A 23285-nucleotide genomic window follows, 5' to 3' on the forward strand; every position below is an offset into this window, starting at 1 on the left:
TAGATTTCTATGCAATTTTATCACACATGAAGTCTTATGAAAACACAAAATTAAGGTAATCAACTGTGCCATAAGTGTAAGAATTTCTTGCACTACTCCATAGTCATACTCACCCCTGACTCCCACCATTTCTAATGCTACCTTGGCAACCACAGCCTATTCTCCACCTCTATAATTATGTGATTTCATGAAAATTACATAAATGAAATCATGCAATATGTATCCTTTTAAAATTAGCACGTTCTATGCAGCATAATTTGCTGAAAGTTCATCCAAGTTGTTGCATATATCAATAGTCTGTTCCTTCGATTGCCAAGTACTAGTCCTTGGGATGGATGCATCACAGTTTATTTAACCATTCACCCTTTGAAGGACATTTGGGTTGTTCCCAGATTTCTGTTATAATGAATGAAGTTGCTGTGAATAACATTCATATACAAGTCTTTGTGTGAAAATAAATCTTTATTTCTCTGTGATAAATACCCAAAACTGTAATTGCAGAGCCATCTGATATGTCTATTTTTAATTCTGAAAGAAACCACTGAAGAATTTTCTAGAGTGACTGAACCATTTTACTTCCACTCAAGCCATGTATGAGTGACCACATTTCTCTATATCATTTCTGGCATTTGATATTACCATTATTTTTCAGTTTAGCTGTTCTAAAAGGTACAATAATCTCTTTGTGGTTTTAATATACATTTTAAAGTAATTATTTATTTGAGAGGCAAAAAGATAAGGAGATGGATATGGAGAGTCAGAGTCCCATTTGCAGTTTCACTCCTCAGATGCCCATGCTGGCCCCAAAGCCAACACTGAAATTTCTCAAAGTTTTGGTGTTTTTATTTTTAAATCATTCTGATAATCTCTGTTTTTAATTGATATAGATTATGTACATTTAAATAATTTTATTAGTATGTTGATGCTGCCATAACAAAATACTTCAGCCTGAATGCCTTAGCAAACAGAAGTTTATTTTTTTATAGTTCTGGAGATTAGCAATATAAAATCAATGTGTCAGCAGGTTTGGTTTCTTCTGAGACACCTCTCCTTGGCTTATAGACAGCTACCTTCTCCCTGTGTTTTTTTCCTTTCTTTTTCCTCCCTCTCTCTCTCCCTCCCTCCCTTCCTCTCTCTCTCTCTCTCTCTCTCTCTCTCTCTCTCTCTCTTTCTTTCTTTCCTTCTTTCTTTTTCTTCCTTCCTTCTTTTTTTTCTCTATTTTTTTCTTTTCTTCTTCTTTTCTTTCTCCCTATGCCTGCTCTAGAATCTAGATGTTTTCAACACCCAGAGTTGGATATATGAGAGACGTTAAAGACATTCAAAAGACTCAAAGACTTACCATTTTATGGTACCTGGGTTTCCTAACCAGCCTCCTCAATCCATTTGTCAGTCTCTTAAAGAATTTTCAGAATGTTTTGTATTTTGAGGGGACAATCAGGGAATAGTGAATCTATGCTATGTTGTTATGGAACAGAAATCTTCACCAAATAGTTTGAAATCAACATATGTCTACTGAGAAATTTGGCTTTTTATTTACAATTTCTACAATTATTCATTTAGGTTGTATAGGCCAACAACAGCTGATGAGAAGTCACACTGACCGTCTTCCTGTTTCTGTTTCTTTTCTTTTAGTTAGTCTCTTTTTCAGAATAAGAATGGATTACAAAGGAAATGGTTATGGGAAATAGAAGGAGCTTAGGATTCCAAGTGTCATTCCTCAAACCTATTGCAAAAAGGAATGCTTACATCTAGTAAAGGGTTAGTTTTAGTTTCCTAGGATGAGTAACCTTCTCTTGGTGAGAACCACTGTGTTCTTTAGCCTGGATTTATTATGTATTTTGTTTCATTCTGTATCTCAATCAGAATTCTAAAGGCATGAAATTTTTTTTCAGAAAAATTAAACTGAGTTATGCCATATTAGAAATTGGTGGGGGGCCACCTTAGTAGGTAAAGCCACCGCCTGCAGTGCCAGCACCCCATATGGGTGCCAGTTTGAGTCCCGGCTGCTCCACTTCCAATCCAGCTCTCTGCTAATGGCCTGGGAAAGCAGTAGAAGATGGCCCAAGTCCTTGGGGCCCTGCACCCATGTGGGAGACCTGGAAAAAGCTTCTGGCTCCTGGTTTTGGATCTGCGCAGCTCCAACAGTTATGGCCATCTGGGAAGTGATCAACAGATGGAAGAACTCTGTCTGCCTCAGCCTCTGTGAAACTCTGCCTTTCAAATAAAATAAATAAATCTTTTTAAAAAATTAGTGAACTAGAAAGAAATAGAAAGGACACACTATGAAAATTAAATTAAAATATTTATTTTAAAAGTTAAAAATATGTATTCATTATCTTCTTGCTGCTTAAATAGAAAACAGGGTTAAGGTAGAGGCTCAGAAAAACTGAGAGGATAATTAAAATGATGCAATGTCATGGTGCTCACAGGTGTGGGGTATCCTCACCCCTTTCATTTCTCTTACACATGACCTCATGTGGGCTAATGAATTGCAATCTCTAGAACAACAGGCCCCAGTTATCGGACAAATTCATCTTGTTTCCTTTTTAAAACATATTTGCTTATTAATTTGAAAGGAAGAGTGACAGAGAGAGAAAGAGAGAGAGGGAAAAAAGAGAGAAAGGGATTGCTCATCTACTATTTCACTGCTCAGTTGTTCTGCAATGGCTAGAAGTTGCATAGGCCAAAATCAAGAGCTAGGAAATCCATACAGGTCCCCTACATGGGTAATAGAGATCCAACCACTGGACCCATCTTCTAATGTCTTCCCACGTTCATTAGCCGGGAGTTGGATAAGAAGTGGAGCTGTTGGGATTTGAACTGGAGCTCTGATATAGGACGCTAGAACATAAGCAGCAGCTTAACCTACTATGTGACAATGCTGCATACCCATTCTGTATTCTGTTAATGAGGTTTGATTTCCTTCATCTATTCATCTCCTTCCCTTGTCTTTACAAGCTTGATTGGTTTCTCAATTATGGTGAAGCATAACATCATACAACACAACACAGAAAAATCCTCACATCTGCATTAGTTTCTGCCATTGTGATAATCCTTCTAGAATATGGTTTTAATGAATTGCAATGGGTGACAGAAATAACAATGTCATAATAGGCAAAGGTTGATCTTTGGAAAGTCAGCATGTTAGGAAACACTGTAAAAGAGCTCAAATTGTTTTAGGCAGTAGACATACTTTCCTATATATAGGTTAAAGCAAGCTGAAGAAATCCTTGCTGTACATAAACTGCTTGGCATATTTGGAAAAAGTCTTTGTAAAATTATCTTTTAAAAAGGAAAGGAGAGAATATGATCATTATTGTGACAATGACACCATCCCATTTCTCCAGAGAATGACCAATTCTTTTAAATTTTTATTCAGTCCAAGTAAATTATAGGTATTAAATTACATAATTGCTAATATAATAAAATAGAATCATTGTACTTCACTCTCTTCTCCTTCCAATCTATTCTCTAGAGCTAGAATTACCATTTTAAAAAGGCAGATAATTGTCCCTTTATCCCACTGTGTAAATCCCTTTAACAGCCTCTTATTTCTCTCAGGATAGAGACCAAACTCATAATCCTAACCCAAATAAACCCAAATGATCTTGTTCCCAACTTTCTCCTGCTGTTTCAGCATGTCAGAGACTCTTTTTTTCTCTTTTGCTTCTCTGTAACACAGGTCCCTCAAAATCACCACACACTCACACGCCACAGTGCTGATGCCCAACCTCATCTTGATGCCCAGTAATACCTTAACACCTTCCCCTCTTGGCCTGAATAATTGATGCTCATATTTCATATTCCAACTCGATCTTCATGTCTTCTGAGAAGTCCTTGACCTCATCCAGGTCAAATCCCACTATTATGGACAATATTTACACTCTATAATTCTCTTTTATAGCAATAACTACAGACCCAGTTTTAAAATTACAATCTAACTCCTTTGCAATTATCTTTCTCTGTGATTATAATGCAAGCTGCAAGAGAGCAAGAATCATAGCTATTTTAATACAATTGTATATCCATAGCTTAATGCAGTATGTAACACAGATTAGTTGCACAGAGAGTGTTTTTTTAATGATGGTACAAATGACTTGGTTCACTGTATTGATTACTGAGGGATAAAAAAATGCCAAGTAGTATGTGTTGATCACAACAGGAGTTCAAAAATACTAAGTGAGTAAGTGAATGAATGCATGAATAAATGAATGCTAAATTATCTGTGAGTAAATTAACCATGTGTGAATTTGTGGGTCATCTATCATTTTAGTTTGACTTTTAGAGACATATACATATATACATATATACGTGTGTGTGTGTGTGTGTGTATAGCTATAGAGTTTCCATTTCCTTTCACTGATAGCTGACAGGATGCAAATAATATCTATTATTAACTTATAAAAAGCCTAATAAACTCAGAACATATGCAGCAAATAAATAATACAATGTGTGCCAAAGGCCAGTCTAAACCGTTCAAAGAACATTTTTCTGTGTCCTGATCCCATTCCCATTTGATAGAGAAATGTCTTAGTGTTCAGAGAGGCGAGGGACTTGACTGACCCAGTGATGCGGAGTCTGTCTGAGATTCAGGCATGATGTGAACAGAAAGCTCTTAGGATCTGTATAATTCATGCTTGTTCTCAGCGTGCCAGACATCTCCAGGGAGTGGCATGCTGACAGTGCTTTTACTTCTCCCTTTCCCTCTTCTACACATAAGCATAAAGTCTAATTGCTGGTAAGTTTAGTACTTCTAACCAGTGATAAATTTAAAATCTTTAGCAAATTTCCCTTATTTGATATTTTGTCCCAGTATAATGCATTGCACTAGGAGGAATGACTTAGAAGAGAATTATTTTCAGTATTGTATTTATTTAAGCTAGAAAGGGAAGTAAAAGTCCTTATATTTTATATACTTTAAAATTTAAGGAGACACTATGAATCTCTTCCAGAAAACATATTTTCATCTTATTTATTAGCTTGTTTTATTTACACCTCTAGAGAAGGGTTAATGATGCCCAAATAGTAAGAGAGACCATCGAAAGAAATTATTGTTGGGATCATAGTGCACCAGAAATACATATTTGTTTCCTTCTTTTAAAATCATATCTACCAAAAATTGAAAACATGATAACTGAAAGTCTTTCCAGCACAATTTTTTGGAGTTCCTAATGTCTAGCAAGCCAAAAGTTGTTACCTACCTTCTCTCGTTCTGCCTCTTCTTGAGAGACAATAAAACATCACATGGACTGTAGCACATAGCTACTTTCACGTTGGGTTTTAGGGCCTATTAAGACTTGAAAGGGCAGTAATAAGTACTGGAAGGATAATCAGAATGGTGAAGGGGAGGAGGTCTCACTGGCTTTGTATGCCTGGAGGCTTTTATGTCCTCTGGTCTGCAGTTTGTTTACCTATAGAAAGAGACAGGAACTTCATAACTTATATGATTTCTTGAAGCATGATTTATTTATTTATTATTGTATTTAACTTTTTAAAATCATAATGAAATTATCATTAACACTTTGCCCCAGTTTTCTATAGGGTTGAAATGGTGATTTATTGATGCTGTTTACTTTCTATAAAAATTAATGACTCAAGCTGGTATAAACAGTATGGTCACAGACTTAATAGTTCTACTTACAATTGTTTGACATGTGATGGCATGAAAGTGATCTACACTCAGTAGACTGTACTTTAAATTTTATTTTTTGATATTTTCCAGGACTAGTGTATGTGGTGAGATCCTCTTTGATATCCTGTGCAGTGGTAGCAGACACAGCTTCTAGTTAGTCTGGCAGTCATGAGTAGTAACAACTGATGCTCTGTATACTGTGCTGCTGAGCCATGATGCTGCATAAGTTAGGTGTATTAAATGCATTTCATGTGGAATATTTTCAACTTATGATGGGCATGTTGGGTTGTAACTTCATGAGGATATAAACTCACAGTAATTCAAGGGGCATCTGTACTTTTGAAGGGGTGCAGATACAGCAAGTTCTAGATGAGGGGCCTTCAAAAAGCTCATGGAAAATGCATATTATGAAAAACTAGGCATAGATTTTTACACCAAAGGTAATTTATTTTTAATTATTTTCCATGAATTTTAAGAATTTTTATTATATATCAAGTGAGGAATTAGAGGCAGAGTAATGCAGGATGTACAGGATGGACTGGGCCCGAGGAAAGGTAAGTGCGCTGCTCGCCCATTCCCCAGCCTCCCTTGTTCCCATAGACAGTCAGGTGCAGCAGGGAGTCAAGTCAACAAGAACCCATTTATTTTGCGTATAACAACGCCTTTTAAAGCACAAAACTGCAGAGTCATTGGGGCAGGGCATAAGGACCAATCAATCACTTAAAAGATCATTTTACAGGACAATTTTAAAAGGACTAGCCATATGTCTATACCCTATTTATCAGTTGTTGCCACTTCTGATGTTGCGTAGCCAATTAGTTTTAGTGGTAAACAACTTTGGATTCTGCCCACCTTACTTCCTTTGGGCACCATCTTTGAATTACCTTCTGTATCTACTTTCCCAGCAGAGTAAGACATGGCTTAAAGATGAATGAAGCAAGATATAGTATATTCATGTGAGTTTGCCTTGATTGTCTTACTTCTTAGCTTATTTTAGTGGTCAGCATTCCTTTATTCCCCTAAATAATTGTGTCATCCAGTATCCTCTGGTTACTTTGTTCTATCCTATATGCCCCGTGTCCTTAGGTACAGAAATGCACTCAGATCTATTTCCCCCCAAATCATGCATATTCTAGGGCCCATTTTCATTATGAAAATTCACTTGTTCTGTGTTCTTTTCCCTTTATTTGGCTTTTAGAAGTAGCAACTATACCACATGAAAGATAGATTTGTGTTGATGATATTTAAATGAGATGGCTTAACTTTCTACTTTTTTTTTTTTTTTTTTTTGGACAGGCAGAGAGGACAGTGAGAGAGAGAGACAGAGAAAAAGGTCTTCCTTTTTCTGTTGGTTCATCCCCCAAGTGGCCGCTATGGCCTGGTGTGTTGCGGCCCGCGCTGTGCCAATCCGAAGCCAGGAGCCAGGTGCTTCTTCCTGGTCTCTCATGCGGCTGCAGGGGCCCAAGCACTTGGGCCATCCTCCACTGCACTCCCAGGCCTCAGCAAAGAGCTGGACTGGAAGAGGAGCAACTGAGACAGAATCCAGCGCCCCTACAGGGACTAGAACCCAGTGTGCCGGTGCTGCAGGCGGAGGATTAGTCTAGTGAGCCACGGAGCTGGCCAACTTTCTACTTTCTTACATTTATATTTTAATATTGGACGGGTTGTCTTAAAGAATGCATTTTTGTCATCTAACTCCACGTAGAACTCCAATGAGGACAGTTCTGCCAGTAGAAGGGCTTAACCACAAGCTGAATGTAGAGAGGATTTAGGCCACATTGGTTTTAGGGCCCTTTCCTCAACCATGTTTTGAGCCAGTGCAAAAGAGCTCACTTTGTATAAAGGTCGTCACAAGGCTTAGTTTAGATGTTGTACGTTTATAGAAATCAACACATTTTGAAATATTCCTAAGTGTATTTTCATATCCTGAAATTTTTCTTGATCTTTTCAATTTAATCTTTTTTTATTTGACAGGTAGAGTTATAGACAGTGAGAGAGAGACAGAGAGAAAGGTCTTCCTTCCGTTAGTTGACTCCCCTAATGGCCACTATGGCCGGCGCTGTGCGATCCAAAGCCAGGAGCCAGGTGCCTCCTCCTGGTCTCCCATGCGGGTGCAGGGACCCAGGCACTTGGGCCATCCTCCACTGCCCTCCCGGCCACAGCAGAGAGCTGGACTAGAAGAGGAGCAACCGGGACTAGTACCTGGCACCCCAACTGGGACTAGAACGTGGGGTGAGCCACTGCACTGGCCATTTTTTTTTTTTAACTAAATAGCATCTTTATTGAGATGGTGTTTAATTCTATTGACGCAATATGATTTGGTGCTTGTGTGGAAGAACAGATGTCCCAGAAATGAAGCCATTTAATATCTTCGACTATCAAATTCTGTTTTGTTGTTTGTTTTAGGTGCCAGCATGTTTTTGTATGCTTACTTAAAAGGAAAAACACATAGCATGCTCCTATCCTGGCAGATGGCTGTGAAGGAAAGAGTACTAGCCAGTGTATTCATTACCGTTATCTTCTCTCCAATCTCCTACCTGTGTCCATTCAGGCTGAATATTGGCAGGAGGTTGCTTATAAACAATCACAGAAAATTTGTGGACATGGGAGTGACTGACTTTTTGTTGGTCATGGGCACGTTTGTTGTTTACAGCAAATCTCCATCCTGATTGTTGTATATTTGTGTGTTACATTTGGCAAGGAGTACTAAGAATCCCCACATGAGTCCGACAGAGTTGGAGCTCAAAGCCGGAGCAGCTTCACTGAGGCATTGCTCAGGAACCCCACGTCTTCTGGAAAAGGTGGATTAGAAGGCTCTGGAGTCAGAATAAAGACATTGTGTTAGGAAAGATCTTCAGGGGCAAGTTTTAGGACTCCAGTAATTAGTGCCTATTCACCATAGTCCAATTGCCTACTTGACATGCCCCACACCAGATGCCCAGTAAAAAAGATGAAAGAGGATACAGAGGGTACTGTAGTGCTTAGAAGATGAGAGGAGGAAACAGCTTCCCTAAGGCCACATAAGTCACACCTTCCCCCCTCCAGGCCCAGATGAAGTTTTGAAAAGGAGGGAAGGAATTTGAGTGATCAAACACTGTACAACGTGCAACAAGCTGAGGATGTGTTATTTAAAGAGAGAGATTTCTTAAATTATTGCCTCAGATTAGCACTAAATTACTGGGCTGAATCAAAGTTCAATCTCCCCTCTCCCTGCCACCACAAACACACACACACACACACACACACTGCTATCAATTACTCATGGACTCATGAGATAGAACAGATGAGTTAGAGAGAGTAAAGCAATTGTCTGCTCCTTGCTCATGTGAGCAAGACGTGAATGATGTTTAGCCAAACTGCCCATGCTTTTTTGGTCACTGGTATTTTCTACAGAAGTTTCCAGGCTCAACTAGTATCTATTGAACAACAACAGCAACAAAAATGGCATTTTAGATTGCTATTTTCTCTGATCTGACAAATTATTTTATTGTGTGGAACCACAGGATGAGTAAATGTAAAATATCCTAAAGCAGGTAGATGATATATTCCTCAAAAAAAGGTACAGCATTCAGAATTGGCTAGTGCCTCCCTACATACACACATGTATGTATTTGTAAGTGTGTATACACACACTTCAAAAGACATTTTAAGCATAGTGGGAATTTGTCACTATTTGTTGAACTTTGTTGAGGATTGCAAATTAGTCTACAATGGGCATTGATGTATATTGGCCAAAAGTTTCTTAGCACTTACTCTGCAGTGGAGACCTATTCACATTGTAGTTCTCTGAGCTTTTGGGAATGAATTAGATACCCAAGGTCTGGTTAGAAGTTGTCTAGGATAGGATCATAAAAAAGATCTTGATATTTTGATATTGAATACAATAGCCCTTAGGCAGAAATAGTTATATTTTAATACAGAACATTTCTTTCTATCTAGTCTTCTAGAAAGACTGCTTAAAATAATGATTGAGGGGCCTGCACTGTACACAGCAGGTTAACGCCATGGCCTGAAGTGCCAGCATCCCACATGGGTGCCAGTTCTAGTCCAAGCTGCTCCTCTTCCAATCCAGCTCTCTGCTATGGCCTAGGAAAGCAGTGGAGGATGACCCAAGTCTTTGGGCCCCTGCACCCTTGTGGGAGACCCAGAGGAATCTCCTGGTTCCCAGCTTCGGATCTGGATCAACGCAGCTCCGGCTGTTGCAGCCAGTTGAGGAGTGAACCATTGGATGAAAAACCTCTCTCTCTGCCTCTCCTCTCTTTGTGTAACTCTGACTTTCAAATAAATAAATAAATAAATCTTTAAAAAAAAATAAATAAATCCTGGACTTTGGTTTTTCCAGTTTGGGCCCAACTGAAAAAATCGAAATACCTATGTCTCTCATCTTATAGAGACACCAACTAGTCAGGCTATTTGGATTATATTAGAAGTACTGTCAAGATGTGATTTGGTACCAAACTTTAAGTTTCTATAATGGAAAATGCTATTAATACAAATGTTTGAGAATTAAAAAGTCTAATGATCTTGTGTTACTAGACATGATAGTTATCTTAATGAGAAAGTCCCAGAGGCCTAAAGGGTTAAATAATTGTAAAATCCTACAGGTGCTTTCAAAAATACTGTGAAGTAAGCAAGTGCCTCTTGTTGGTTGATGAGTTTATAATTCAAACATGGCGACTTAAAGTCTTTTGTCATCCACAGTTATATATGATTTGCTGCTCATAAAACTAAAGCGTTGTTGGTTCTGTGTTTAGCTGTCCTCCTATAGATTCCTATGGACTTTTTCCAGCCACTTCTATTGTATTCAGTACTTTGGGATGGCTCTGTAAACAGATAAAGCCAATAATGTATTAACAGTACCAACTGAGAGAAAGTATGGTTAACTGAGGTTACTAAAAACAAAAAGCAATTCAAATCAATTGGCAATCTACAAAAAGAGTTTAAGATTTTAAAAGCTATTATTAAAATTGCTATATTGGTCTACTACGCTATGTTATATGTGTGTACATATTGTATGTCCACATGGGGAAATTTTATTAAGAGTTTTATTTTAAATGGCTTATGGATAAGATTGTCCATAAATATAAGCTGCTAAAATCAATCAAAGATACATTTTAATTTGTGTGACCTGAATCTGTGTACCATATGTTTTAAACTTGTTGGTAGAAAGAAACTAAAAACATTTTAGATGGTTGTGCTTAAGTTTACTGGTTAAACAAAGTACACCATGTTAGATATTTAAGAGGTGTTTTCAAATACATGATTCTTAAAATTTATAGAAGGCATTGGACTTTCTGGTAAATGTTTTCTTAAGTTGTTATCTAATGGTTGAAACTGTTTGCTAAGTATTCATGTGATATTGCTAATGTCAGCAAGCGATCTAGGACTTGCTCCCTCATTTCTCTATTCTAAGCCCAACTTGTTCTTTCATTTCTCTATTCTCTTCAAGGTAGGAAACTAATTCTATTATGAAGGAATCTGTAGGAGGCACAATTTAATCTTTAGAGCTTATAAAAGAGATGGCTAACATTTTTCTGTAATAGCATAGCCAAAATAAGAACTTAAATAATAATCTCATAGCTAGATTCACTTCGCCATCAGCGAAGTATACAGTAAGTAGACAAAACCTCCCTTTCAGACCAAAGGGAAAGAAAGTTTTAAAGTGAGAATATAATTTTCCTCATGGGCATTGTCTACCTTAGAAAAACTACTACAGAACATGCCTGTGACTATAGACATGTAGTTCAGGCCACCGAAGATTAGAGATGGGACTTGGTCACTCCCTTGACTTGCATCCTCTGGTCTGCTTTAACAAAAAAACAGGAGGAAAAGAAAGCTAGGCATCAGAAGCAATGGTGGCAGGCCTATTAATGGCTGATCTGTACAGTGATCTGCCCTCAAGGAGACCCAACAGGCCAGTCCACTGCAGTGGCTTTCAATGTGGTAAGCCTGGGCTTCAGCAGAAGTCAGCTTGTGAAGAGCCCTGGCAGCTCTGCCAAGAGTTGGATCACTGGAAATGGACCTGCCCTGGAGGCGAAGGATGCCCAGGTCAGAGCCACAGATCTTATTGGCTCTAAGCTGAAAAGCCCTTCACTCAGCCCAACTTCCAAAGTGACCACTGCAGCTGAGGGGACAGCCGGGTAGGGTCAGCAACATTGCAGGCAGAACTTTAAGTTTCTTGTTAGAGATGCCACCTGCCTTTACCTAGCCAGCTCTCCTCCTAGGCCAGCCAAGTAATGAAAGTCAACAGAGTGCCTTCCCCTAGGAGGTTCACACCTCCCTTAGGATGTACCCCACGTGAAGAGATAGATAGGTCTGGGCCTCTTAACTTACAAGGCCTAAAGCCCAACAGATTATTATCAAGTCCCTTCTGTCAGGTTCTATTTGCCTCTCAATCAGAAAACTTAATTGTAGCTTAGACAGCACCTTTCTTAGCTCCTCTGGTGGTGACTCTGTCCTTTGTTCTAGACCCTGTCTAGCGCACTTGGGCCTCATTCCTTTGTAATCATAACCTCTACTCTACCACCAATGGCTCTACTCCCAACCTGTGTGTACTGATGGTCCTCTTCCCCACTTAATGCTGTATAATTGTTCAAACCTGGTAAATGCCACTCTTAGGATCATTGGTTACTATCCTCACCCTGTTTTTTATGACCTTGTCTAAATATGATCAGAGTCGGCAAACTTGGAAGGCTTCCATAGCCTTGGCAACTCATGACGACAGCCTAGGGTGGTTACTGGCGCCATAAACTAGAGTGTCAATTTGTTGGGTCAACAACAGGAGCCACTGTGTACTTGCTCCTCATGTGGGATCTCTGTCCTTAGTGTGCTGTACATTTTGATTTGATGCTATAACTAGTACTCAAACAGTATGTTTCACTTTGTGTTTCTACGTGGGTGCAAACTGTTGAAATCTTTATACTAAATTGATCTTCTGTATACAAAGAGAGTTGAAAATGAATCTTGATGCAAGTGGAAGGGGAGAGGGATCGGGAGAGGGGAGGGTTGTGGGTGGGAGGGAAGTTATGGGGGGGGGAAGCCATTGTAATCCATAAGCTGTACACTGGAAATTTATATTCATTAAATAAAAGTTAAAAAAAAAAGAAAAAAAATAAATAATGATTGAAGTCTGCCTCTGTTTTCTACCTCTGTGTATCACTATCTAAGCTTCTTTTTTTTAGATATATTTGTTTATTTAAAAGGCAGAGTGATGGCAGGTAGGTGAGTGGTGAAAGAAAGAGAGAGAGAGAGAGATCTTCTGTCTGCTGGTACACACCCAACATACCCAAAATAACCTCAACAGCTGACATTAGGCTAAGCCAAAGCCATGAGCCTGGAATTCTATCCAGGTCTCCCCCACTGGTGATAGGGAGTCAGAAAGAGCCATCATCTACTGTTTTCCTAGGTGCGTTTAACAAGAAGCTGGGTCAGATATGGGATAGTTGAGATTGGAACCAACACTTTAATAAGAGATGTTGGTGTTCCTAGCATTGTTCTAACCTGCTGTACCACAATGCCTTCCCTTGTGACAAATTATTTTAAAAGAGTGACTTCTTTCCTAATATAGAATGAAATGTTGGACTTGCTAATTGTTCCCCATTCTCAACCTCACAAAGAATTTTCACAGTACGTAAATTCTTTTAACCAGGACTTGATGAGTTTAAAGAAAGAGTGAGAAACAAATGTGATATGAAACTCTGGAGCCAAAGATTGGCAAGTTGACATTTAAAGATAAAAAATAACATTCTCAAAATTAAAAATGTATGAAAAGACATGATGCAGAAAAGACACACTGATTGTGACCACGGAAAGATACAAGAAGAACAAGAAAGGGACCATGTTCCCAGGGTTCAGCTGTAGAAAAAGTGGAAAGCCTACAGAACATAAGAATGAATTTGTGAACCAGCGAACTACAAGGTTGCAGGAGGCTACCAGCAACTCCTGTGCACAGAAGATGATGGGATGCCATCTTCTCAGAGTGAGGTGAGAGGAGCCTACAAAAGCCCATACACAACAGACGATCTTGAATGAGGGAGAACCCTGCAGTTGCCCCTGACTTTGAGTCTGGCCTGGAGAACTGGTGGGAATCAGAGAACCCATTTAAATCTATGCAGCAAGGGCACATTGTATTCCTCTTCTCCACCCCCAACAGAATGCCCAGTGGTATGCTGGAAGAAATGCCGTGTTCCTAGAACAAGGCCAGTGGAGGCTGCTATGACCTGGTTATGACTGGTGGATTTTGTCTGAGGGAGAACTCTATAGTCCCTACTGACTTTGAGTTTGGCCTGGATTGTTGGGACAGGGGGCAGGACACTCATTCAGCTCCATAGGGATGCACATTACTGTTCTACATTTCCCCTACCAAAGTGCCAGACACAGCTTGTTGAGGTGGAGCACTAGCTGACCCCAGGCAGACAGGTGGCTAGCTCGTAAGATGGAGTGACACACTTCAATCAGAGATAGGCTTGTAAGACAGAGTGGAACCCCCTGCACCCTGTAACTGTGGCATAAATTCTCCAATTAAAAGACATAGACTGAATGGATTAAAAAACAAGACCCATCTATTTGCTGCCTACAAGGAACACACTTCACCAACAAAAATACACATGGACTGAAAGTGAAAGGATTGAAAAATATGTTCTATGCTAATGGAAAGCAAAAACAAACAGATGTAGCCATCCTAATATCAGAAAAAATAAACTTTAATCAAAAACTGTTAAAAGAGACAAAAGCATTATGTAATGATTAAGGAATCAGCTCAACAGGAAGTTGTGACTTAAGTAAATGTTTATATACTCAGTGCCAGGGCTGCTGGCTATTTAAAACAAATATTAATGGTTCTAAAGGGAGACACAGACTCCAATACAATAGTAATGGGGGACTTCAACACCCCACTTTCATCCATGGACAGATCAACGAGGCAGAAATTCAACAAACAACAGAGCTAATCTGAACTGTGGACCAAATGGAGTTTAGTGATATCTACAAACATTTCATCCCACAGATGCAGAATACAAATTCTTGTCATCAGTGCATGGAATAATCTCTATGATAGCCCATATGATGAGTCATGATGCAAGTCTTAACAAATCTAAAAAAAATTGAAATTGTACCATGTATCTTTTCTGACAATAATGGAATGAAAATGGATATTAACAACCTAAGACACTCTAGAAAATATGTAAACATGTGGAAACTGAACAACACACTCTTGGATGAACAGTGGGTCATAGATGAAATCAAAAGGGAAATAAAAAAAATCCTTGAAGCAAATGTAGATGATAATACAGCATATGAGATCTTATGAAATACAGTGAAAGCAGTGTTAAGAGGAATGTTTACAGAAATTAGTGTCTACATCAAGAAATTGAAAGCATATCAAATAAATTATTTAACAGTGTATCTCAAGGACCTAGAAAAACGAAAACCAAATCCAAAATTAGTAGTTTGAAATTTAATAAAAGTTGGAGAAGGAACAAACAAAATTTAAATAAAAAGCAAAAAAAATTAATGAAATGAAGAGCTGATTTTTTGAAGAAAAAAAAAGGAATAAGATCCAATTTCCATCAAATGATGACTGAGTAGCAAAAATGTCATATGTATACATGATGGAATACTACTCAGCCATAAAAAGTATGAAATCCTGTCTTTTGCAAAAAAATGAATGCAACTGGAGACCATTGTGCTTAGTGAAATAAGCCAGACCTCAAAAGACAATTATTATGTTTTCTCTAATTTGTGGTAGATAATATATAATGTAAAAAAAAAAAAACACAAACTGAATGTAAAAGAGTGAAATTGACATTATATTTTGATTATCAATTATAACCCTTGGCTATATTTCTGTGAAACAGTGTTCTTTCTAGTTTTTACTTGTTGAACACTATATTTAGTGAAGTATTAAACTACTATGATTATGAAGTTAGGGGAAAGTACGTTACCTTAAAAATTAAATGACAAAAAAAAAAAGAAAGGAAGGAGGACAGTGGAAGGGAGTAAGGAAGGAAGAAAATAAGGATCCTTATGTTCATAGACTTCAGTCTTTGAAGTACATGAAATCTGTTCTATTTATATTAACAAAATATTAAAACATAAAGAAAATTCTCAAAGACTTCATTGTGTTAGAAAATGTACCAAACACTACTATTTATGGATAGAGCAATCTTCAGATTTTAAAAAAAATGCATGCCCAGCATGGAAAAGTAAGTGATAATGACTATGCTTACTGGATTGCAATTTCTTAGAAACACAAGAGACATAATTTGATGAAGGGCATAATTTATAAGACCTTTTCAGGTGTGTGAGGATTCCAGGGCCCGAGATTCCAGGCAATGAAGCATTTGCTGGAGGTGAATGTGTCCATTTCATGAGACAATGCAAAGAAAGTAGGAAATAACCCAAGTTCTGACTTTAAGAGTCTTGCTAACTTTATATCACCACCATGTTTGTTCTTTTTTTTCTTTTCTTTTCTAAGTATGAATGCTTTAGAATGAAAGGGATAGTGGATTTTATTCTAGAGGCAATATAGAATGGGGAAAACTGGCTAGTTTGTGTCCCACTACATGGAAGACATGGTCTGAGAATTATGGTCAGGGGCAGAGAGGAAGCAGTTACAAACAAAACATATATGTAGGATAAGACTGTAGCTCTCAGAGCCTAGAAGAAAGAACAGAGATGTGTCTGTTTGAGAAAGGGCTCTGATCCCAAGCAGTAAAAAGATCTACAATATCCTGAAAAAAATATTTTAGTGGAATGACTAAAACAGTTAAAATCTCTAAATTTCATTTTAGTTACATATTACTATGTAAACTGTTTATATGTCATCTAAGAATTCATAATTCCACTATTCTTCGAGTGGAATGTATCTCCATGGAAATGGTTAAGCAACAGGAAGTCAGGGTTTAAGTTTAAGTCATCCATTTCTGCATTTGCAGAGCTTATCAAGTGCCAAAGGCATCCTGCGTAAAAGAAAAAGTGACAGAATATCAAATGTAGAAGATCCCGCAGCCCTCCCACTCCCTAGTTAATGATAAAAGCTGCCCAACCCATGAAGATTGGCTTGATGGATTCCATCTCATGCTTGGCATTATGGTTTTTCTCTCACCACTTTTCTATTTAAGATTCAGAACTGTCTGTGATAATGTTCTTTCTGAGCTTGAATTTAAATAAACCATTTTACACAATGGTGAAGATGAGTGAATGGACAATTTCATTTTACATGATGACCCAGTATATAACAAACAGGAGAAAACCTTCTAATGGGTGGCGTTTCATGTAAAAAGTGTCAAGAGATTCTGGAAATCCAAGGGGAGCATAGGGTGTCTGGAGTCTTTGAGCGTCTGGCCCTGCGGGTGGTTCTAGCAGATGCAGATGTCTAGGAGGGACACCTCAGTGGGAAAGAGAGAAGTGTCCCTTCATGACTATATAAATTGCCAGATTCATAGGAGCGGCCCTCTTACCCCTGCAGAGATGATATCTTTTTGCCACAGCAGAGTGACTTCACTGTGATAATTTGGCCAGCCCTTAACAGTGACCAGAATACTGTAAATATGGGAATATTTAATTTCAACTCTGCAGAGACCCGCAACCAGTTCCTATTGTTAATAATTTCTCTAAAGTTCATCTCTGGAACATTTAAGAAGCAATACAACTTGTACACTTAGGCTGCAAGTTCCTGTTCTGAATTATTTCCTGAACTCCTTCATTATTTACTGAGATTCCTGAAATACAAACAACCAGAGTGTTATCAGGCAAAGGCAGATCCCTTGAGCCTTTTATCATTCTGGCTGCAATTTTGCATATTTCCTTTATAACCAGACAGCATACCAAATGAAGCTAGACTCTTTAAAAGGAAATGAGGCAATTGGAATGTCAATTTTATTTAGCAATATATTGTAAAAACTAAACAGCATATCCGGCTGATTGACAAAATCCATCCAACTGTTAAAGGCAAAACAAAACTATCTCAAGAGGTACAGTTATGCAGATCTTGCTTTTACCTACAGACAGACATTTAAAGAGAGACAGAGACAGAGAATATTGAAACAAAATGCTACACTTGGAATTTTCTGGCTGATGAAATTCAGAGAGAGATTTAAAAACAGGGATCTCATGTCATGTTTTCTTTTTTCTTCTTTAAGGAGCCTTTTAGCTTCTTCCAGAGGCTGTCCTTTCTCTTCAGTTTCTTCTCCATCAAGGATGGCGTGGATTCCTTTTTGCGGATTTCCCTCACTAAGCCATGAAAGGCATCATCAATACAGAATCTGAGGGCTGCAGAGGTCTCAAAAAAAGCACAGTTATATTCTCGGGCCAGATTCAAGCCTTCTTCTGTAGAGACCTAAGAGGAAAATAAGTGATATTAAAAAGAGAAGGAAGAGATCTTTGCATCAAAAAATAGACTCTCTGCTAGAGCTGAGAGCCTCAGTTATATGAGAAAACAGTAAAATGTGAGAATTTATTTTAAGAAATATTCCCAGAATTTCTGAATTGAAGGAGACATCAGAAATTAGAATTTCTGAAAGTACAAGAAATGAAAACTCATTTTAAAGAGAACAGCCTTCCAGACTTCCAGAGAAGCAACATAGCATAGTGGTCAAACTCATGGTTTTAGATTAAAACTACTTGATTTTGAATCCTAACTAAGCTATCTTCTAGCTTTGCAAAGTTGAGTAAATTCCTCAACCCTTTGGCCTTAATTTCTTTACCTGTGCCATTCCATAAGATAATAACACCTACTTCACAAGATAGTAACATAATAACACCTACTTCAAAAACTCTATGATAGTTATATGAAATCTTCTGATGAAAGGTAACAAAAAGCAAAATGCCATTGTCATTGATAAATAAGCATTTTTCTAGTTGAGCTTTTAACAGTGGCCTTACAGCTTCACAAGTCTTTGTGGCACACGTACCCATGGCACATGCTATCCATGCCTCTGTTACTATCTCTTTAGTGTCTGTATCAGTTGTTGGTGCCTAAGTCACCATTAAAAGTATTAGAGCAATTAAAAGAATGAGTAATAGAATTACCCAGGGTTTAGTAAGTATTAACTAAGTCAAAAATACAAATTATGCACAAATATTTGAATATTGGAGCATATGTCATTGTAGCTGGTGTTAAGCAGTTCTGTTCAAAATTTAGTGTTCTCATAAAGCCCACCCAGATTATCAGTCGGAAATCCTGAGTGACTAGAACTAGAACTATAACATCTCTCAGCTACCTACATTGGATGAGTGGGACAAACAACTGAGAAATAATATTTTTATAATCAACTGAAATTCTGTGTTCATAATCATGACAGAAACCAGCTTTCTTAGTGATATACCACACCATCTGGCTAGTAAGTAGCTGAACAGGGGTGGGAAATCGATCAGGTCTATCTGATTCCAAAGGCAGGTCCTTCACTATAGTCTGTGATAGATTGATCTCACCAAGGGATATTAAATAGAAATGAATAACTGTCATGTTTTAACCCTGTAAGACACAGAATGTCTGGATTTTCTTTTTTCTCTTTCATTCCTGAGGGCACACACACCAATCATTTTTGAGCTCATTTCTAACTTATAGTAACTTAAGAAATGCAACTAACTGGTGGACGTCATGAGAACTAAGCTGGACACTCCTATAAGTGGGAGTTAAAATTAGAAAAGAAGAAAAGAAAGAAATGCCTGTGTCTGTCAGTATTGTCAATCTTTGTTTTAAAAAAAGAAATGAAACTAAAAGCAATCTACTACAGCTATTAACATTCTATCTTAGCAGCAATTGAGCAACAAGTTTATTAACTGATTTACTTGATTTTTAAGTTATCACAAGCAATAATTTTACCACATATTTTGACCCTACCTAATTTGAGTTTCCATTTATTTTTTAGTCACCCATAAGAATTTTCCCCACTGAGAATTCAATGACATATATTCTACATTTTTCCATAGCAACATTACCTTTTTGGTGAATTTCTATTAGGATTTTTTTTAATTAATTTATTTATTTGAAAGTCAGAGTTACACAGAGAGAGAGAGGGAGAGGTATTCCATCCAATGCTTCACTTCCCAGTTGGCCGCAATAGCTGGAGCTGCGCCATCCAAAACCAGGAGTCAGGAGCTTCTTCCAGGTCTCTCATGTGGATGCAGGGGCCCAAGAGCTTGGGCCATCTTCTACTGCTTTCCAGGCCTTAGCATAAAGCTGGATCAGAAGTGGAGCAGCCAGGCCTTGAACCGGCACTCATGTGGGATGCTGGCACTGCAGGCGGTGGCTTAACCCACAATGCCACAGTGCTGGCCCCAAGATTGGTTTTTATTTGGATAAATGTATACCAAAATAATTAAAATAACTGTTACTTGCAAAAATGTTTATTTTATTTCTCACTGCTCCTTTGTAGCTGTGAATAGACTGGCACCTTGGCTCTATGCTGTTTGTTAGAATCTAGTTTGCTCCTCCTCTTCCCTTATTCTGCGACTCAGATTGAAAGAGCAATCTGACCTAAGGCATGATGTTACCAAGAGAGAAAGCATGTGCACAAATGGCAGAGACAATTTTACCAACATCTCTGTAACTCTGACCTTCAAATAAATAAATAAATATTTAAAAATAAAGTTTTAGGTCCATTGTTGGGATAGGAATTAACTCCATTGGCTTCTCCATGCATATATTGTGTATGTGTGTGTGTGAATTCAACAGACCTATTTAATCGATCACATCTGTTAGCTATTACCAGGTATTCTTCAATATACAATGATTTTGATTTTGAATGTGACTGATGATCACACATATTTGTAGTGTATTATTTAAACCTTATTCAATGTCTGTACCCACCCTGTAAGAAAAGGTAAAATCTGTAACCAAATTCAGATTTGCAGAACATCCTCCTTATTGAGATCCAAAAAGAGGGTAATTAATGTACTCTTCTGATAAATTATATTTTGCCTATTCAAATCACAAGTAAAATGAAATATATTTAAGTCACCAATGTTCATCCACATATCAAAACAGCTACAAAGAAGGAAGTATGTAAGAAGAGAATTAAAATTTCCTATTTTCCAAATGTATAGCTGTAGATCCAGAAAGGCTAAACAATGGTCAAGAAATGATTCAAGGCCAGACATCTAATTAAGAAAAACAGCCATCAAGTTCTTCTCTCTTCCATCAAGAATTGTTTCCAGTCCTTATCACTATTTCTATGGAATCATTCCAACTACCTTCTCTTGTATTTATTTAGTTGGTCATAATGGTGTGAGGCTTTAGAATTTAAAATTATTCTTAAGTAGTAAATAAATGGTGATGATTATTTGTATTATATTCATGTAAAAATAAAAAATTATATAAATACAGAGACACAAGAGTGAGGGAATAAATATTATTAGAAGATTATTTTGGGGATGGGGAGCAATTGGTGTATAGAGCATTATACCACAGTTCTCCTCAATTACAAAGAAGGGAAGTTTGTGATTTAATGAGCCACCTGGAGGTCTTAGAAAGCAATGACAGAAAAGAAAAAAGGAATAAAAATATTCCATACAAGTAATAGAAAATTTCAATAACCCAAGGGGGCCATCTTTTTAATATATATGACCTTTTTCACCGAGGAAGATGAGCATGTAATATGCTAGGTGCTCCCTGAATTCCCATTTCCCATCTGCCAGAGGAGGCATTAGAATAGTCACAGCTGCACAGGGGGTTGATGAGACTACTGGGGCATGAGGGCAAGCAAAGCCTCTTCCAGACCAAGACCAGCTGCTAGTGGGAAACAGCTCCACCAAGGCCAATTAAGAGTTCCAGTCCCAACAATCAGCTGACCTCAGGAGCTTCTTGGGCTTTTGCATACTTTTATCTTTTACCTGAGCTCAGTATGAGTAAATTAAATAATTAGTGAACTTACACATTTGCCTTTTAAGCTACATAATTCTTAATAGCAGAAAAGGAAATTCTGATACTACTCTGCTCTAATTGCTAACCTTGAGTGAGGGGGATTGCAAGAAAGATGGGTCTTGCTCTTCCAGCAGAATTTTACAAGCAAGTTATATGTCTGGTTATACCTACCAGGCACTCTTAAAATGTTTAGTGTGCTGAACAAATTCTTTGGGATTTGCTTTATGATTTCTAATATCTCCTTGTCTGTGTTTTGCTCACCTCCTACCCACGGACCTATTAATTTTCATTATATTGCCTACATCATTAAGTTAGCAGAAATCCTAATTTCCTGGGAAATTTGAGACTTATGCATCTGATTTGTTAATTTGAAGGGAAAGCAGTTTAAAATTAGAATGTTCCATTTTCATTTTTATACATATAATTGGTTTTGATATTTTAACAATTGAAGTTGCCTTATCAGTTTCTTTGATTAATGCAAATGTTTTTGTTGATTTATTTACTTATTTCATCTAGAGTGGGTTTTGTTCACAAGAAGTCATCTTCCATTTAAAGGTCAGTGTTTAGATGCCATCTCAAACTCCTTACAAGGTAAAGCTAATGAAGTCAAGCACTGGCAAGATGTGCTGTTCTCAGTTGCAGTCAAGACACATGGGAAACACTCCTGACAGTTCAGAGTGCATGTCCAGGTGGCCTGCCCAACATGTTTCTCAGCCTGGATGTTTTTTTTCCAGCTCGCTTTCTGGTTGGGCAAACAAGTCTACTCCTGAAACAGAAGCTCAACTGGAGAAGAGGTATCAGTCCTTTCGTAGCAGGTCCCTCTAACTTTTTTGGTCTCCTTCCCTTCTCTGTGGTAGGGAATACAAACAACCTTCCTTATCTTGGTTTCTAGATTCCCAGATTCCAATCTGGGTTCTTAGATTGGTAAAGGAGGGAACTGGGGAAAGGTGAAGATAGAAAGTAAAAGGCAGCATGGTTTTGTATTTACTACTCCTTCACACAAACCTTTCTTGCTTGTGCCTTTAAATACTGCTTTCCTCTCCACTCCACACTTTGTTTTTCTCTCCCTGCTCCTTGCAGACCTATTCAAGTCTTCACAGACCAACGTTATCTATGGTAAGCTTGGTCGCATCTGCTTGGTTGTACAACTTATCATCCATAGGGGAGTTTCAATTTACAGTCATTCCTGTGTCCAGAGGGGATTGTTTCCAGTACCCTAGCACAGACACCAAAATCTAAGGGTGCCAATGTCCCTTATACATATGCGTGTGTCCACGTGTGTGTGTAGAAATGGTGCGCTATTGGATATAAACTGCATAGATTCTCCCATATACCTTAAGTCACCTATGGATTACTTATGATACCTAGTATAAGGAAAATGCCATTTAGCACCTGTTATACTGCCTTGCTTAGGAAATAATGGAGAGGATAAAAGGCAGTAAATTGAGAATCTGTAGATACAGGGAGCCACCTATACTTGCTTTGTCTCACCAGCCAAACTGTGGGAGAGCTGAACAGAAACCACATTTTGTCCTTCTTGTAATCCTCATTGTACTTAGCTGCAAATGTTGCAGGTGGCAGATGTTCATTAAATATTTAGTCTTGATGATTGTGATAATGACATTCCATAAGCTGTCACTGGCGACCACAGAGTCCATTATAATGAGCTCATCAAAGTACAATTCCACAGACCAAGATATTATTTCCAAATTTAGTTTTGCTCTAGTGTGGGCTTTTGCAAGATACTTGAGAAAATATTTTCATAGTGGCTAAGCATATGGATTCTGG

General features: G+C 38.0%; 1 protein-coding gene across 1 annotated transcript in view; it reads right to left on the reverse strand.

The window, feature by feature from the left end:
* Nucleotides 1-17741: 17741 nt before the first annotated feature.
* Nucleotides 17742-23285, reverse strand: part of RIT2 (Ras like without CAAX 2) — a 345307-nt gene continuing 339763 nt past the window's right edge. Inside the window, exon 5 of the mRNA XM_062200266.1 lies at nucleotides 17742-17969. Within this exon, the coding sequence (XP_062056250.1) occupies nucleotides 17742-17969 (228 nt within the window). The remainder of the gene's footprint in view (nucleotides 17970-23285) is intronic.

Source organism: Lepus europaeus, chromosome 9 (assembly GCF_033115175.1).
Source record: "Lepus europaeus isolate LE1 chromosome 9, mLepTim1.pri, whole genome shotgun sequence".
In the NCBI taxonomy this organism is placed as follows: domain Eukaryota; kingdom Metazoa; phylum Chordata; class Mammalia; order Lagomorpha; family Leporidae; genus Lepus; species Lepus europaeus.